The sequence below is a fragment of the Globicephala melas genome, chromosome 18, assembly GCF_963455315.2.
Source record: "Globicephala melas chromosome 18, mGloMel1.2, whole genome shotgun sequence".
Classification (NCBI taxonomy): domain Eukaryota; kingdom Metazoa; phylum Chordata; class Mammalia; order Artiodactyla; family Delphinidae; genus Globicephala; species Globicephala melas.
Genome location: NC_083331.1, coordinates 50,545,452 through 50,563,364, shown reverse-complemented (window position 1 = coordinate 50,563,364; position 17,913 = coordinate 50,545,452). Strand labels below are relative to the sequence as shown.

The following is a 17,913-nucleotide window of genomic DNA, read 5'->3' as shown; positions in this document are numbered from 1 at the left end:
CCATTTGAAATGCTTTGTTTCTGCTTGTGTTCTCTGCTAAATTTTTTTTCCATTGAATCTGTGCTGCTTCTTTGCCAATGTTTTCCACTGTAGAATCTCCATCTCGCAACCTTGCTTCTCGTGAGCGCATTTACAAAAATTATGGTGTAGCTGGGCCTGCCTCTGCTCTCTCATCTCTGTCTCACAAACTGAAGGGTGGGTATGCGTGCCTTCACGGATGGGCCATTCTTAATAAACCTAGGAGGTTTCAAGAAAGAAGTTTTAGTTCACCTCAGTCATTTTCATCTCATTCCATTTAAGATTAAAGTTTATAGTTTTATTTAAAACTTGATATTTTGGGGTAATTTGTGATGTATCTGTTCAGTATTGTATTGATTATCCTAATTGATATGCCTGTTTACTATATGTAGGTTAAATAGAACTCTTGCTTAATTTCAAACCTATATGAGATATTAAATAAAATAAGTATGTAGAACTAAATGCCTTTGGGGAATTGTAACACCATTATTACCAGAGCGAGGTGGTACATGTGTAAGCCGTAAAGCACATTGTGATCTGTAAGAATAGAGTATCTCATGTGACAGGTTAGTCTTCAACTCATTTTTTCTGTTAGGTAATGTAAAAATCATTTTCCTGTTTTAGTTTTTTTATGAGAAACAGTTTGATAATTAAATTCTTTAGTTTACCTTACCTTTTCAGGGCTGTCCTGTCTGGCATGAGTCTTCCTTGTAGTATTTTCTTAGCTGCTTAGTTTTAATACTTTAAACTTAGAAATGTTTAAACTATTGACAATTGATAAAATGCCAGACGATTTTAAAATATGCTCTGATGTTATAAAATACTGTCGATAACCTAGTCACATATTTTTGTCTTAGTGTAATGTTTAATTAAACATTTAAAATCTTGTATTCCTAGAAATGAGTAAAACAGTTTTACATTTCTCCTTTGTACAGTTGACAGTGATACTATATAATATTGTAGTATAATTATAGAACCTGATCTCTGTAGTATATAGTCTTGTGTAACCTGATATATAGTATATACTATGGCATATCATATTACAGTAGAGTATTATATTATGATTATATTATAGGGTGGTATTATATAACCTTTTATTTATAATTCTGGCATAAAAATATGCAGGTTATTAATGATACCTAATATTTAATATTTTTACTAATCTGTTTGAATGTACTAAATTTTTATCCTGTCCTGTATTATTTTTTCTTTAGAAACTTTTGAGATTAAAACGTGTCCATTATTGCTTAAACTTACATATGATAAACGTTAAACAAAATTAAGTGATGAATGTGAAAGTTTTTACGATCTAAAGCTTTTTAACAAATTGTGTTGATATTTATTGATACTTAAAGCAGCCACATGACCATTTTTAGTAATACTTACTGCACGCCTCAAAACTTTTGAAACCCAAATGAAGAAGATGAACATCAGTTAGTTAGTATGTGGGTTTACCACACTTAACTAACTTGACGTATTTGTTTTTTAAAAATATATGAAATATATTTTGGAAAAGTAAATTTTTTCAGCAGGATTTAATTGTAATCTGACATCTTGGGAAGAAATAATTTTGCATTATTTATGTGCCTAGACTCCAACAGGTATTCAGCTGTCACCACTTACAGATCTGAAAAAAATATTCACCATTACTTGAAGCATAGAGATAAGGTATACAGCTGCCCATACTCTCTGGCCCTCTCTATATAACAGACATTTTTGCTAGCGTATGACAGGTGGTGTACCTGATATTTGGAAGATTCAATTGTTTAGCCAGTCACAGTGGAGATTTCCTTTATGAGGAATTGTGCATCATTAATTACAAAGCAAACCTCTTTCAATTCACGAATTAATCTTGTATAGAGAGGGGTGCCAAATATTAAAGATTTACTGCTTATTTGTCTAGATTCAGCATTATGTATGGTTCAGCTCATGAAATAAATGTGATGATGAAGGCATTTCCAGCTGTCAGAGTAATAACGAAAGCTAGTGCTCCAGACATCAGTCACTCCAAATTAGTGGCCAGGACTAAGCTGATGCTTGATTCTACCAAATACAGTACATTGGTTTATAAAATCTGACCCTCACACAACAATGGCTACTGTCGCCTCTGCCCTGTGGCCATGGGAGCCATAAAAGTAAAAAGTGAGTTTTCAGAGAATCTGAAGATTTGTGACTAGCAGAAGGGAAGGAAACTAAGAAAATAGGAATTTGTTTGCTCATTTAACAAAAACACTTACTATGCTGACACTTACTATGCTGACCCATTCTTGACATTACATCAGTGGAGTGTAGTAATGAGCAAAAATACCAGCCCTTGCAGGCCTTCCGTGAGGAGGCAGATGCCATGGCAAAGCTCTCTTGACGTATAGGTAACTAGGCTGTGACTCTGCACACACACACACTGCAAGCAAGCCGCAAAACACGTTTCTACTTTATCCACATTTGTTCATATCCCTGTAAAAAGGAAAAAGAAAGAACTACAATGTAACCAGAGTCATCTCAATTTACTAAGTATCCTTTTTCAAAACATATAAATGCTTCTAGCAAGGTTTATGGATTTTCAGTTTTTCATGTCACTTGAATCACTTCAATCAGGTTACTTTCCTCCTAACCAATGAACTAGTATCACTTGCACTGAGGGTAGAAGTTTTGATTTTAGGGAGGAAAGATAATCTTGAAGGTTGTACCACGGATTGACAGCAAAGACGACCTGACTCTAATGCCTCAAAGGAAAGCATGAAGTAGTAGGAAGGAGAGACACTGAATGAGGGCCAGGATGCCAAAAACAAGTGGTGCTCATGTAGAAACATCTAATGCTTTGCCTAGGAAAGAGCGAGATTATTTTTCTTTTTATCCTTTTTGTTTCTGTTATTCTCCTGACTCCTTGTTGAAAGGCCCCGGAATTCAGACTTGTAATTCTAATTCTGAGGATCCCACCATTTTTCTTCTTCAAGCTCTGAGTTCTAACCAGCTAAACTTATGAACTAAGCTTTTAGAACATAACCTCTTTACAGATAACAGACTGCCTGCATTACCTGTAATTAAATAGTAGCTTTAGGGCATGCATACATTAATTATAAATTATTCTAATCCAAACATTAGAATATTAGAATTATAAAATGATGTGATCGAAATTTGACGAGAATTCCCCCTTTTTTCTTTATTCTTGAAGTACTTTTGTCTGTGACAAGCAATACAAATTTTTTTAGCTATGTTTTTAATTTCATTGTTTAGTGTAAATCATCAGTAAGTTATAATTATATTAACAAGTTTCACTATGAAATGGACCATACAGGTGACCGAGGGACTATCTCAACATCTTCTAGACCCGTCTGTACATCAGGAAAATCAGAACTGTCCTCCAAACACAGCAGAACACTGAAACCCGATGGACGTATGAGCCGGACTACCGCTGACCAGAAGAAGCAGAGGGGTACGGAAGGGCTGTCGGCTAGTGAATCTCTCATGTTGAAATCCGACGCTGCAAAGTTGAGGTCAGATTCTCACAGTAGGTCATTATCCCCCAACCATAACACCTTGCAGACACTAAAATCTGATGGGAAGATGTCTTCTAGCTTCAGAGCCGAATCCCCAGGACCAGGTTCTCGGTCATCATCTCCTAAGCCAAAGACCCTCCCAGCCAGCAGGTCTGGCACATCCAGTGCTAGCTCTACACGTTCCTCCTCGCCTCACGATAAAAGTCTACCTCAGAAAAGCGCTGCTCCTGTTAAGACGAGACTGGATCCTCCTCGGGAACGTTCCAAATCGGACTCTTACACCCTTGATCCAGATACCCTCCGCAAGAAGAAAATGCCCCTCACAGAGCCATTAAGGGGACGATCAACATCACCGAAACCAAAACCAGTACCAAAGGATTCTAAAGACTCCCCTGGATCCGAAAATAGGGCTCCTTCTCCCCACGTGGTACAAGAAAACCTCCACAGTGAGGTGGTTGAAGTCTGCACTTCAAGTACTTTAAAAACGAATAGCCTAACAGACAGCACCTGTGATGAAAGCAGTGAGCTTAAGAGTGTGGATGAAGGTCCGAATAAAGTTCATTTCAGCATAGGAAAAGCACCACTGAAAGATGAACAGGAAACGAGAGCATCCCCCAAAACAAGTCGGAAATGTGCTAATAGGCACACCAGGCCCAAGAAGGAAAAATCCAGCTTCCTCTTCAAAGGAGATGGATCCAAACCTTTAGAGCCAGCCAAGCAAGCCATGTCCCCTTCCGTGGCTGAGTGTGCCAGAGCCGTCTTTGCCTCTTTCCTGTGGCACGAAGGCATAGTACACGATGCAATGGCTTGTTCTTCTTTCTTAAAATTTAATCCTGAACTTTCCAAAGAACATGCTCCTATAAGAAGCAGTTTAAGCAGCCAGCAGCCTTCAGAAGAAAAGGAAACCAAATTAAAAAATAGACACTCATTAGAAATATCATCTGCACTGAATATGTTTAATATTGCACCTCATGGACCAGATATATCTAAAATGGGTAGTATCAACAAAAATAAGGTATTGTCTATGCTTAAGGAACCTCCTCTGCATGAAAAATGTGAAGACGGGAAAACCGAGGCCACTTTTGAAATGTCCATGCATCACCCAATGAAGTCTAAGTCTCCTCTTCCCCTGACTCTGCAACATTTAGTGGCTTTTTGGGAAGACATCTCTTTGGCTACTATCAAAGCAGCTTCCCAGAATATGATTTTTCCAAGTCCTGGTTCTTGTGCAGTCCTTAAAAAGAAAGAGTGTGAGAAAGAGAACAAAAAGGCCAAAAAAGAAAAAAAGAAAAAGGAAAAGACAGAAGTTCGGCCCAGAGGTAATTTGTTTGGTGAAATGGCCCAGCTGGCGGTAGGAGGACCAGAGAAAGACACCATCTGTGAGCTCTGTGGAGAGTCACATCCATACCCAGTGACATACCACATGAGACAGGCTCACCCAGGTAAGTGATGTTATTGAATATATGTAAGTACTTTGTGTAGAAAACCAAATTAGGTCACTTTGGCTTAAGCGGTTCCATGAATTATGTTAAAGTACAGGGAAACGTTTGCCCAGAATTTATAGTGTCTTAAAATGTAATTTTTAAAGTGCTTTATCAATACAGTATAGGGTTCATGAAAAATAGGTAAAGAAATCTAATAGTATGGTGGTAAGGCAGTCTAGTACTATTTCATTTTAATGTATCACATTCTAAGATATTGTTAACTTTTTAAATATTTTATGTGTTACCCAAGGGATGCTGTTAAGGTGTCTCACACAATAGAAATAAGGACGTGTCCATTCACACAATAGAAATAAGGACATGTCCATGCACACAGGAAAGATTGCAACATTAGGTCTCCTTTGATTGTATTGTTTTCCTGTCCAGAATTGCAAATTCAATTAGATTATACTGATTTCTATGGGCTTCCTGTGGAAGAGATATTAACTGTTTCATCAGAAGACAGTTTTATGTTTTAGGTAAATGTAACGATTTCTGTAACAATTAATATTCCAAAATTCACTTACTATGGATTTGGGTAAATGTTTTTCTCTTCCTACATATTACGCTGCAACCTTTTGTAAAATACATGATTTGTAAAATATATTATTCTCACAGAGTGTTTTATACCTAATACCTGTCTTCTCCAGTTTTTTTAGCATACTTAAATAAATCTAAATGTACCCATATCTTAACAGTTCTTCTCATCTGCCTGTATAGAGTATCGTCAGTATTTTAGGCATCATTTACTTGATTACTTTTGGTTACACCTGCAATTTTGCTGATATAATTAACAGCCCAGGTGGCGGTTAGATATTTGCTTCAGTATTTTGCTTACTTTGAGAAGGAAAAGCCATCATTTATGTACAGGTGACAAAGAGCAAACTATTAAGGACACTTAAAGTGTTAAATTTTTATTTATGTTCTTACTTCAAGGTTGTGGCCGGTATGCTGGTGGACAAGGTTACAATAGCATTGGGCATTTTTGTGGAGGATGGGCTGGTAACTGTGGTGATGGTGGCATAGGGGGAAGCACGTGGTACCTGGTGTGTGATCGCTGTAGAGAAAAATACCTCCGTGAAAAACAGGCTGCTGCAAGGGAGAAGGTATTTTTATTTTGTTCTGGCTGTGCTGTTAGTGATAAGGATAAACCTTATAAAAGTCTCTTTTTATGATCATATTATCAGACAACTCCACATAATTGATATTAAAGATCAGCCTTCATAACAGGAATAATATATAAATTTAATTTATGTACCAGGTCAGCTGTTTTTAATTACAAAAACAAATTATATCTTGGGATAACACAAAAACAACTCTCCTGTAGCATACGTACCTTATTGACAGATGTTTACTGCGTAATTTTGTATTATTAATTTGTCTGCTATTCTACACATGTATATAGGTTTCCCTCTTCACCTTTATCTCTCTTAACTTTCTCTTTTTCTTTTTCTTTTTCTACTCTTTATCTCCTCTCTCTTTTTCTTAATCCTTAATTACGTTGAGGACTCTGGAAAGTCAGGATCATTCACACTAGTGACACACCTAGCTAAAAATATTTGCCAAATATACACACACATGCACGCACACACAGATTATTTACTCTTTATTTTTATTTATTTTTATTTTTTTGCGGTATGCGGGCCTCTCACTGCTGTGGCCTCTCCCGTTGCGGAGCACAGGCTCTGGACGCACAGGCTCAGCGGCCACGGCTCATGGGCCCAGCTGCTCCGCGGCATGTGGGATCTTCGCAGACCGGGGCATGAACGCGTGTCCCCTGCATCGGCAGGCGGACTCTCAACCACTGTGCCACCAGGGAAGCCCCTATTTACTCTTTTATTTAGATAACTACATTTAGATTTTACTACTTAGGTTTTTTAACTTTCCCAAGGAAAGAGAAAAATGTAGTTTGCATTTGATATAAATTAGTTTTAATAAGTTCAGGAGAAGCATGAAGTGAATGTTGTTTTTGGGAATCACTATTATGATTTTAAAGCAGTTCTACAGTGTTGAATAATTTTTATTGGAAACTCGAAACATTTAGGTTAAGAAATTTAAAATTTGAGTATAAGTAGGAAAAGATCCGTACAAATTTCCTTTCCAGGTCAAACAGTCTAGGAGGAAGCCAATGCAAGTCAAGACGCCTCGTGCCTTGCCCACTATGGAAGCTCACCAAGTGATTAAAGCTAACGCCCTCTTCCTGCTGTCCCTGAGCAGCGCGGCCGAACCAAGCATTCTGTGTTACCATCCTACAAAGCCATTCCAGTCTCAACTTCCCAGTGTGAAAGAGGGCATTTCTGAGGATCTTCCGGTTAAAATGCCTTGTCTCTACCTGCAGACATTAGCTAGGTAATATCACTCGGCTGTTGTTTTTTTAAATCACTTTGGATTAACAGCTACTGTTTAATATCATGCCCTGAATTTCCACACTTCAGTACATATTGTATACAGTAAAGTGACCTCCAGGAATTTATTTTCTGAGTTGCCTTAACTCAGAAATATGACTGGTAGAGGTATAAACTTTAGTAGGTATTTGAAAAAATATGTAAATACTATGTTGATTTGTATTATTATTAATACACAGTATGTCTTAGTAAGACTTCAGCTATCTTTTACTCTTTGGTAGGCAGACGTCAGTGTGTTAATAGTGGGAAATGCTAAAATGGAAATAAACCGATATTTGCTATCCAAAATCTTTCATTTTTCAAATTATTAATTCTGTTAGCGTTTAAATGTTGGTTAGCTGAGTACCAGCTTTGTGTTACACTAAGATGAATATAATAAAATCCTGACTTCGTGTGTTCACACTCTGGTGGAGACAGATATGTAAAGGAAACATTTAAAATGTTACGTGAGGAGTACTTGTAAAGGAAACATTTAAAATGTTACGTGAGGAGTACTTATGATAGAAGTGTGTATAGAATACTGTCATAGCATAAAAGGTAGAGAGTACATGAATCTTGCCAAGGAAATAAGGAAAGGTTTCCCAGAGGATCTGACATTTTAGCAGTCTTGAAGGATAACTAGGAATCAATCAAGCAGGAAATGAGAGGAAAGCAATTCCTGACATAAACCACATATGTGAGGACACAAATGAAATAGCATTACCCATTTAAGGAATACAGGCTTATTAAAGTATTGGTTACCAGGAGAAATATATGAAGTGTTGTTTCCCAAGACCAGGTAATGCGTGGCTCTGTAGCCCATGCTAAGGTTGGATTTTATCCCACAGAGGAAACAGTGGATAAAGAAGAATTTTAAACAGGGAAATGCGTGAACTGGTTTGCAGTTGGAAGATCACTCGCTGCTAATGTGGAAACTGGATCAAAGGGCATAAGTGAAGATGGAGAAAAGCTTGTTAACAGTGTACTGTTTTTCCTATATTGGGCTTTGCTGGTGCAACCCATATGTTCATGCATTGTACACTGATACTCTAAAACAGCCTTTCATAGGCCAAATTCAGATTTTTTTCATCAGCTGACAAATGAAGATTTCTAGAAATTGCCTGCTGCCGTGGCTTACTAACCAACAGTTCCATTTTGAGAAGCAGAGTTATGTAGTTTGTTTGTTTGTTTTTGTACTTATTATTCAATAAAACGAGTGGGAAACAAAAATGAAAATGTGAGACTAAGTACATTTGGGACTGCGGAGGAAATCATCAGGAATGCCGAGTACAGCAAGCCTTCAGCTTCAGTCACCTGTTTACTGTACTTAGGCTAGTACCTCTCTGTTCCAGTTTGAAAAGGATAGAATCAAATGGTAAAACATGTAAAAAATGCTGGCATACTCTAATTATGGATTTTATATTTTTAGCCCTATGGGGAATAGATATCCCTCTAGCCCATGGAACATTTCATATATCTAATCTTTTTCAAATTTCACTCTTAAAAAAAAAAAAAACGGTCACCGCCTGTGCTTTAGTGGTCCATGCAAGAAATGTCATGAGCCTGAAGCAAGGCAGTGATGATGGGGAACAAGAAGGGGAATAGTGAGAGGGAACCTGGTATCCACAGGCCTAAGTAACTGGTCGTGGTCGAGGGCTGAGCCTGCTGTGACACTGAGATACTTCAGTGTAAGGCACCTGGATAGCTGGTGGGATCACTCACTAAAGCTAGAAGATGGGAAAGTTCTAAAAAGCAAAGAAAATAAATTCAATTTTGGATTTGAAATGTTTATGGTACCAGGAATATCTATGTGTGAAATTATCAGACTTTTATCTCCTTTGGCTTACATCTACAACTCTTTTAATACTTTAATCCTCAGTTACAGACTTAATGAGTTGCTTTTACTTTTATGAAGGAGATTAAAAATAGAAAGTTATCTGTATTGCCATCATACTTTTTAAGTTGTTGGGTTTAATTTAATGCAGGCATCATCATGAAAATTTTGTGGGTTATCAAGATGACAACCTATTCCAGGATGAGATGAGATACCTGCGTTCAACATCTGTACCTGCCCCGTACATATCAGTAACTCCTGATGCGAGTCCTAATGTATTTGAAGAGCCAGAGAGCAACATGAAGTCCATGCCACCCAGGTATTTGAGTTATTGTCTTTCTGTTGAGTCCAGTGTTTGGTGGAAGAAAGACTGTAAGCTAGAAGAGAATGCTCTAGAAGTTCTTTCATACATACCTCCATCTCGGGAAGGAAGTTGTGTCAACTCTGCTAACTGTTAGAGCAGTAAGAAAAAGCATGCATTCATGAATCAGGTAAGGTCCTTGACAGCAGAGGCAGATGCAGTTGGAGAGAAAAGATCAACTAGTGAAGTAATAAAGGATTCCATTTCCATTGTGTATTATATCATTTAATGCTGTAGTAAATCAGACTAGAGAAAGATCACTTTGAGGCAGTACTTAGAGAAGGTTTCATGGGAGAAGTAGCACTGAAAGTAGATCTTGAGCTTCTTGGATTATTACTTGCACTGCTCCCCTCACCGGCCCCACCCTACCCCCTTATAGTATCAGAGTAAAGGGCTTCTTGAAAACTGAAGAGAAGCATATATATATATATGATGCAGAAGGAAGCAGGGTACCACTGAGAGTTTTTAGAGGAGGAAAGACGTGGTACAAATGCAGAAATAGTCTCACAGTTGTCAACTGAGAAGCTGAACATTTCAATCAAAGATTTCAGCTGTGTGTGTGGAACCGGATTGTGTTGGCAATGGTTGTTAAAGACAGATGGGTAAAGGAAATATTTTGGAGGAAAAATCAGTGTGACTTGTTGAGTGACTGGATAATGAAAAGGATCAGTTTAGGATAGAATCAAGAGTTCAGGCATGAGTAACTGTGAACACGATGTCAGTAGAAAGGAAACCTTTGGGTTTTCTTGTGTTGCTTCAGTTTCTTCACAAGCTTGATCAATTTTATAAGAACAAGTCATTATTTTTTAGGTTGTACAACAATTTACATTGATAGATAAAACTTCCTCTAAAAGCAGAAAAGATGTCTTGTGCTTTATAGTAACACCATATAGAAAGTGAATTAAATTAACATATCCCTATATTCTGGTCATTCTGGAGCCAAGCAGCGGAAACTGACATCCAGGCACCTTTACCCCAGTTAGTTATGTGCAACATTTATCATCTGTTCAAACAAGAATGTGCACACACTTCAGCAGTGAGGAAAGAAAATGGCCAGGGCGTTAGCCACTTACTAGAAAGTATATAAGCTTTACTGAGGGACATAGGATTTTAAACCTGGCTTTAATGATGGAAAAGAAACAATTCTAGAACTCAGGGTGAGAGCGAAAATAGCCCAATATGGAATGAGGTGACAGAGAAAAGAATACATGAAAAGAATAGTTTATAAATTTGCCTTAGAAATTAAAGAAAGGTATTTCTCTTTTTTATAAAATGTCTCAATAAAGAAAATTATATAACCATCTTAATACTTTTTCAAGTGTTTTTTAATGCTGCTATAGTAAATAGAAAGTTGTTGGTTTCCTAAAGCCCGCATGAAAACCATTGAGTTCTCATATGGATGTAAGTATAATATAACTGACACTGGAATTCAGTTTGTCACCTCTCAGTACACTTTGGTGCAGCCATGCTCTGGATAGGGCTTTGGGCAGCTCCCCCAAAGAATGAGAAACCTCATAGAACACTCAGCGCCAAAGGAAAATTGCGTCCTTTCACTTTCCATTTTATTAGGTCTCTGTATGTACATATCCATTTTCTTTCTATTCAGTGCTGTTATGAATATATCTGCCTGATTTTCCTGAATATCATGACACACGTCTTCCACCACGGTGCTTTTGATTCTGAAAGGAGCTTAGAACATTTGAAGCCTTTTCTTCTTTTTCATTTGAAATGCAAAGTAGATTTAAGAAAACTAAAAGTTTTAAGATGCAGTTCTGAAATCAGTCAAAATGTGGCTACATTTGGAAAGATCAAATTGTGATTTAGAGAGGGATTGTCAAGTTGGCTTTGAATTTGTATTCTTCCACATGAAATACGGGTTCCTGTATTTGACTACACTGTTAAAAACTAAATAAATATAGTTGTCACGTCATTCACTTTTTCTCTTGAGTTTTTATCTGTCATCTGTTCTATCTGCAGTTTGGAAACCAGTCCCATAACTGATACTGATCTTGCCAAGAGAACTGTCTTCCAAAGATCATACTCAGTTGTTGCTTCTGAATATGATAAACAACACTCCATTTTACCTGCACGAGTTAAAGCCATTCCTAGAAGAAGAGTTAACAGTGGAGACACTGGTAAGTATAAAATAAAAAAAGGTTGAGTGATCCAAATGGTTTTATTTGTAGATATTTTTTAAAATCTATTTTTTTTAATTTATTTTATTTATTTATTTATTTTTGCGGTACGCGGGCCTCTCACTGTTGTGGCCTCTCCTGTTGCGGAGCACAGGCTCCGGATGCGCAGACTCAGCGGCCATGGTTTACAGGCCTAGTCGCTCCGTGGCATGTGGAATCTTCCTGGACTGGGGCACGAACCCGCGTCCCCTGCATCAGCAGGCAGACTCTCAACCACTGCACCACCAGGGAAGCCCTAAAATCTAATTTTTGAAGGCAGAGGAATGGATTAATTTTAAATTGTGGTAGACATTCCTTTTATGTGACTTAGCCATAAATGTGCCTCTCTAAATTTCACATCTCAGTTGGAAGAGACACCCAGAGATCATCCAGTGTTATTTAAGAATAAATTGACCTTTAAAGTACATTACTTGTTAGATATCTAAGCCAAATATTGCTACCATTCTCCCTTCCACTAAGCTTCAGTGAACCAGCAGTTTCAATGACTTAACACTTTCACAGTGATCTTCCCACTCACAATAGAAGCTTTTAACTCCTGTAGCTACTACCACTCCAATAGATAATAAAAACTGGGGATATGGCTAGCTCTTAATCAGTAAAAATGTAAGATAATCTGGACCAATTGGTATCAACAGCCTCAAACTAGGGCTGATTGATTCTGTCTCAAGAATAAAGAGGAAAAAAAGGATAATGTGTTAATGATTTATCAGGCCAACCACTTACTAAATGAAAATCTGACCTAATATTTATAGGTAAATAATTATGTATCTTATTGAAGATCTTCAAGGAAAATATTATTGAGGATAAATCAAATATTAATGATTTATAGGTTCATTCAACAAGTATTTTTGAGCTCTTATTGAAGTAACATTTGTTATAAAGCAGTCCTGTAGAAAATGATGGGGATAAGATGTAGATTCCATTTAGGGAGAAAATAAATCACTTCGTGTGGACTTTAGATTCAGAACTGCAAAAATAAAAACAAAAAAACTGCAAAGACTCTAAAGTGAATAAGCTAGATACTATTCATTAATATCACCTTAAATACGTTAATCATATGTATTACCTATAAAAGTTAATAATTTTCTTTTTTTTTTTCCTTTAAATAGAAGTTGGTTCTTCCCTCTTGAGACATCCATCTCCTGAGCTTTCCCGGCTAATCTCAGCCCACAGCTCTCTTTCCAAAGGAGAACGAAATTTCCAGTGGCCAGTTTTAGCCTTTGTTATACAGCATCATGATCTGGAAGGTCTTGAAATAGCAATGAAACAGGCCTTAAGGAAATCTGCTTGTCGAGTTTTTGCTATGGAGGTAAGAATACATTAATAGGATTATTGATTCATTCATCATACAGTTCATGTGATGATTCTATTTAATGATGTACTTTTCTACCAAACAGAAATTGTGACAAATTAAGAGACTTCAGTGAATAGAAAATATCATGTTCGCAATAAAATTAAACTCAAGTTTATGAATAGAAATGAATTTAGAGTTTCATAGTTAAGTGCTCTAAAAAACTTTATTTCTGCATTGCTTCATTATTTGAATCCTGATAATATCTTTTTAAAAAAGCTTTTTGTAATCACAGAGTCTTTTCAGTTAGAATAATCCTGCAAAGGGGATGAAAAGTGCACTTTTGAGTTGTAAATTTAACAGTAATAACTTATTTGAGTCTCTGGAAATGGATTACTATATATCATAGACTTGTATATAATAAATTTTTTTCTTTATCATGGGTAGGAGGTAACCTGCCATTTCATCAGTGGGAGCAATATGAGTTTATTTAAGTAAATGGTAGCTTGTGTAGAACTTAAGAAACATTCTGTGTTGATCCTGAATGCAAGTTGGAAGAAAAATGTGCATGGGTAAATTAATATGAAGACAAATTTTTGAAATAAAAAGTATTTTGGTATTGCATTTCATAGGTATTATTTTCCCTATTATTATTAATTTTTTAATTAGGCCCAAAATTATTGACTGTGTAAGTTCAGTGTACTTTCAGTGAAATGAAGATCAGACTTCCTAGTATCTTTCCTTAAAAGACTTAGTCCAGGAAGGTTCTTTGTTTCCGAATAAGAAAAGTCCTGCTATGTTCACTCGTATATTTTCTTTTTATCTTGGACTTATTTAACCATCATTTATTCAGGCTTTCAACTGGCTTCTGTGTAATGTCATCCAAACAACTTCTCTCCATGATATTCTGTGGCATTTTGTGGCATCACTGACTCCTGCTCCAGTGGAACCAGAAGAAGAGGAGGATGAGGAAAATAAAACAAACAAAGAAAATGCAGAACAAGTAAGTGAGGTTCTTGGTTTTTTTAATTGTCCATATTTTTATAGAAGAGTAGAACTACTTTCAGATAGTGCAGTAATTTTCATGAGGTCATTCACAGATTATATAACCTAAAGGCAGGAATAAAATTTCAGTGCTATGAGCAACATATTAACTATGCTGAGTGAAAGTCTTCTGTCTCCAAAAACGCTGTCAGTCAATTCTGATTTCTCCCTAGCCATCACTGTCTCGAAGCAGTCAACTGCAAGATAAACACTGTCACAGTGCAGTATAAGGCAGATGAACAGGGCAGCATTACTACAGAGAGGATCAGTCTACTTTACATTACTGTACGGTACAGAGAGTGAAAATGATACTGCGTAGGGACATGAAATTCAAAAACCTTTGGCTAGAAGGGACTTGTATTTTATAGGAGGCAGGCTGTATCATGGAAAAGCATTGAACTTGGACCCTGGAAGCCTGGATTCCAGCCCCATTTCCACCTCTGTAGCTGTGACTTGTGGGCCTCATTTCTATTTCTAGAATAAAAAAGTAGAGGACTAAATCCTCCATTTAAAAGACTGTCAGAATAGGCAGAAAAAAACAACAGCTAGATACTGTTTATAAGCATCACATCTAAAACATAACAATAGAGGAAGATTAAAAGTAGAAAAAGATATACTGGGTAAATACCAACCAAAATTAGCTAGTTGAATATCAGAAAAAAACAGACTTCAAGACATAATTATTAGTAGGGATAAAGAGGCTTTCTACAAAATGATAAGAGTAGCTCTGTGTAGTTAATGTAGGTTTGTAGTTAATAATATAGCCTTTAAAGAAGTAAAAATCAACAGAGCTGCAAGTAAAAACAGAAAAAAACCCACAATTACAATGTGAGATTATCACGCATTCACGAGAGCTGTCTACTCCTGTGTAACAAACCGCCCCAAAACCCAGTGGATGAAAACGCTTGCTTATTGGCTTACAGCTCTGTGGGTCAGCAATTTGGGTGAGGCTCAACTGAAGGGAACGGCTCATTTCTGCTAGTAGACTAGTGAGTACACTGGACTTGATACTCATATGTGGCATTTATTTGTTTGGTGATTTTATTTATAGGTGACCCTATCATTTTTTCCTTTAAAATAATACAAACATAATTAGTTAATCTTAACGGATGCCTTGGGTATGGTTTGATTTTGTTTACATTTCTGTTACATGAATATCCTTAAAGTATACATTTTTTGTATGGGGGGAAAATTCCTTCCAGCAGACAAATGGATCAACTTGCTTTCAATTTCTGTCTTAGGAGAAAGATACAAGAGTATGTGAACATCCACTCTCAGATATAGTGATTGCAGGGGAAGCTGCTCATCCTTTACCACATACATTTCACCGCTTACTTCAAACGATCTCTGATCTTATGATGTCTCTTCCCAGCGGCAGTTCGTTACAGCAAATGGCCCTGAGGTAATCTTATATCTAAGTATTGTTGGTACCCTGGAAAAGGGATTTTGTGGAGTAGTCAAAGCACAAAATGCTTGAAAGACCTCTTTAAATAGTAAGATAGAAAGAATACCTGCATTATGTGAATGGTGCCCCCCTCATGACTGTCATAATTTAGAATTGTCCTTCTTAGTTCGTGCCTGTTGGCCCCTCTGTAAAATGTGGGTAATATACTACTTAGTCCTCTAAATTATCATAGTCTGTAACAGTCTTCCTCACTTTCCCCTCTTCTACCCGAAGTCACGTGTCTCAGTGCTACTCAACAGTACAGTCTTAAATGTCACAAAAAGGGAGAGGGAATGAAATCTCAAAAACAGAAATCAAAATAGGATTTTGAATTGAAAAGAATATCAAGAGAAATAGAGCCTAGTCATATGCAGCCAATCCTAAAACTACATTGAAGAGCATCGCCTCCTTTTAAGTCCAGACCTGCTGAGATTCAACATTACTTTTACATTGTGGACCTTGTCAGTAGAGCCAGGTACTAGACTACACATATAAATAAATCCTCCACTGATTTTTATAAGAAATAGGGTGAAGGAGTGATTTTGGCTACCCACATGCCTAACGATAAGACCAGCAGAGAGGAGATTTTGTTTCCTCCTCACAAGATTTTTGAAGTACAAAGTGTGTTATACTATGTGGGATTAGTATGGAATTGTAAGACTAATACATTTAAGAGGCTCTTATAGTTGGGGTAACACTTGTCTACAAAACTGATTTGTTACCTTTTTTGCTTCTGTAGCCTTGACCTTCATGTATCCAGTTTGAAAATGGGTGAACTTTCCTTAGAATTTATATTGTTCGAAAGAAATGACCTTTATTTCTCAAAAAAAAAAAAAAGGAATGAATAAAAGCCAGTAGAAATAATTTTGTTTCTTGAATTTTTAAAATTTGTATTTTTTGTACCTAGAGCATTAAGATTTCTTGAAATATTAGCTACAGAGTGCTTTTTTCCAGGAATCCCTTAGAGGTTCCCGAAAAAGAATTTTTTAATGTATTACTTATGCCTTTCTAGATGCTGGAGTCTGAAATTCAAGCAATCTGATCACCAGTTCCTCCATCAGAGCAATGTCTTTCATCACATTAACAATATTTTGTCAAAATCAGATGATGGAGACAGTGAAGAGAGTTTCAGCATCAGCATACAGTCTGGCTTTGAGGCTATGAGTCAGGTCAGTAATTCAGCATCGTTAATACTCAACGATGTATTGAAGGAGAAACTGAAAATTACTTCTAAATAATTTGATTCTTGCTGCTATTTCTTATCTCATGTCTGTTCATTGTATTTTCATGGGAGATGTCCATTTGAGTGTTATAATTATGTATATTTGTTTCTGGTAGGAATTATGCATTGTAATGTGCTTAAAGGACTTAACCAGCATTGTTGACATAAAAACTTCTAGCCGACCTGCCATGATTGGCAGTTTGACAGATGGTTCCACAGAAACCTTCTGGGAATCAGGAGATGAGGATAAAAACAAAACCAAGAACGTCACCATCAACTGTGTGAAAGGAATCAATGCCCGCTATGTATCTGTTCATGTGGACAATTCCCGAGATCTTGGGGTAAGAAAGGAAACTTAATTTGTGGTTCGTTAGTTCTTTTCAGACCTTTATTTATCATGCAGTCTCATTTCTGAGTTTTAGCAAAGAGATTTTCATCTGGAATTCACCAACCAAACTATATTTTTATAGTTCTAAAATAAATCTTAAGTCTAAAAACAGATGAATATGACTGGGAGCGCTGTGGAATACCAATTCTAAGAAAAGGTCTGATTACAAATATATCATGGCTATAGCTAAGCAATATAAATATCCATTCCATGATTTTTTACCTCCATGCCCCCTGTTCAGCTATTTCCTTGGCCTGGAAGTCCTCTCCTTAAACTCTGCTTTTCATAACCTTCCCAAATCTAAGACCCGATAGACAAATCCTCTCCCAGTACCTCATCTATAAAAATTACTCTTTCTCTCCTCTGGGTTCTTTTTTCTATTACTCTGATGGCACTTAATACACTTTGACCGATAGTGTAATTAGCTTTCAGTTTTTAATCCTCACCCCCGGCCATCATGAGGGAATTGGGGGAGGTTCCTGGACTAACCTAAGTAATCATACTTCATGTTCTCCCTAGCTCTAGCTTGTCTACATGTTTCCACTGAATTGAGCACTCTTCTACAAAAAGCACTGAAGAGGAAAAAGCACTTGAGTGCTTCAGAGCCAAGAAAAAATTAGCACCAACTACCAAACTCCCACTCTTTTACCCCATTCCTGGGGAAGAATACTTCTTGGGATTTTTTTCCCTCTGAATGGAAGTGGCTTGCTAGCAGATATAGCATTAATAAGTCCCCTTGGGCCATTGCTAAGCT

At 36.9% G+C, this 17,913-nt stretch overlaps 1 protein-coding gene across 1 annotated transcript in view; it reads left to right on the top strand.

Moving 5' to 3' along the window:
* MYCBP2 (MYC binding protein 2) overlaps positions 1–17,913 on the top strand; it is a 273,476-nt gene that overhangs the window by 222,308 nt on the left and 33,255 nt on the right. Inside the window, exons 56-65 of the mRNA XM_030838623.3 lie at positions 3,314–4,957; positions 5,933–6,102; positions 7,101–7,345; positions 9,366–9,533; positions 11,553–11,710; positions 12,880–13,079; positions 13,915–14,064; positions 15,347–15,507; positions 16,562–16,718; positions 16,888–17,112. Of these exons, the coding sequence (XP_030694483.1) occupies positions 3,314–4,957; positions 5,933–6,102; positions 7,101–7,345; positions 9,366–9,533; positions 11,553–11,710; positions 12,880–13,079; positions 13,915–14,064; positions 15,347–15,507; positions 16,562–16,718; positions 16,888–17,112 (3,278 nt within the window). The remainder of the gene's footprint in view (positions 1–3,313; positions 4,958–5,932; positions 6,103–7,100; positions 7,346–9,365; positions 9,534–11,552; positions 11,711–12,879; positions 13,080–13,914; positions 14,065–15,346; positions 15,508–16,561; positions 16,719–16,887; positions 17,113–17,913) is intronic.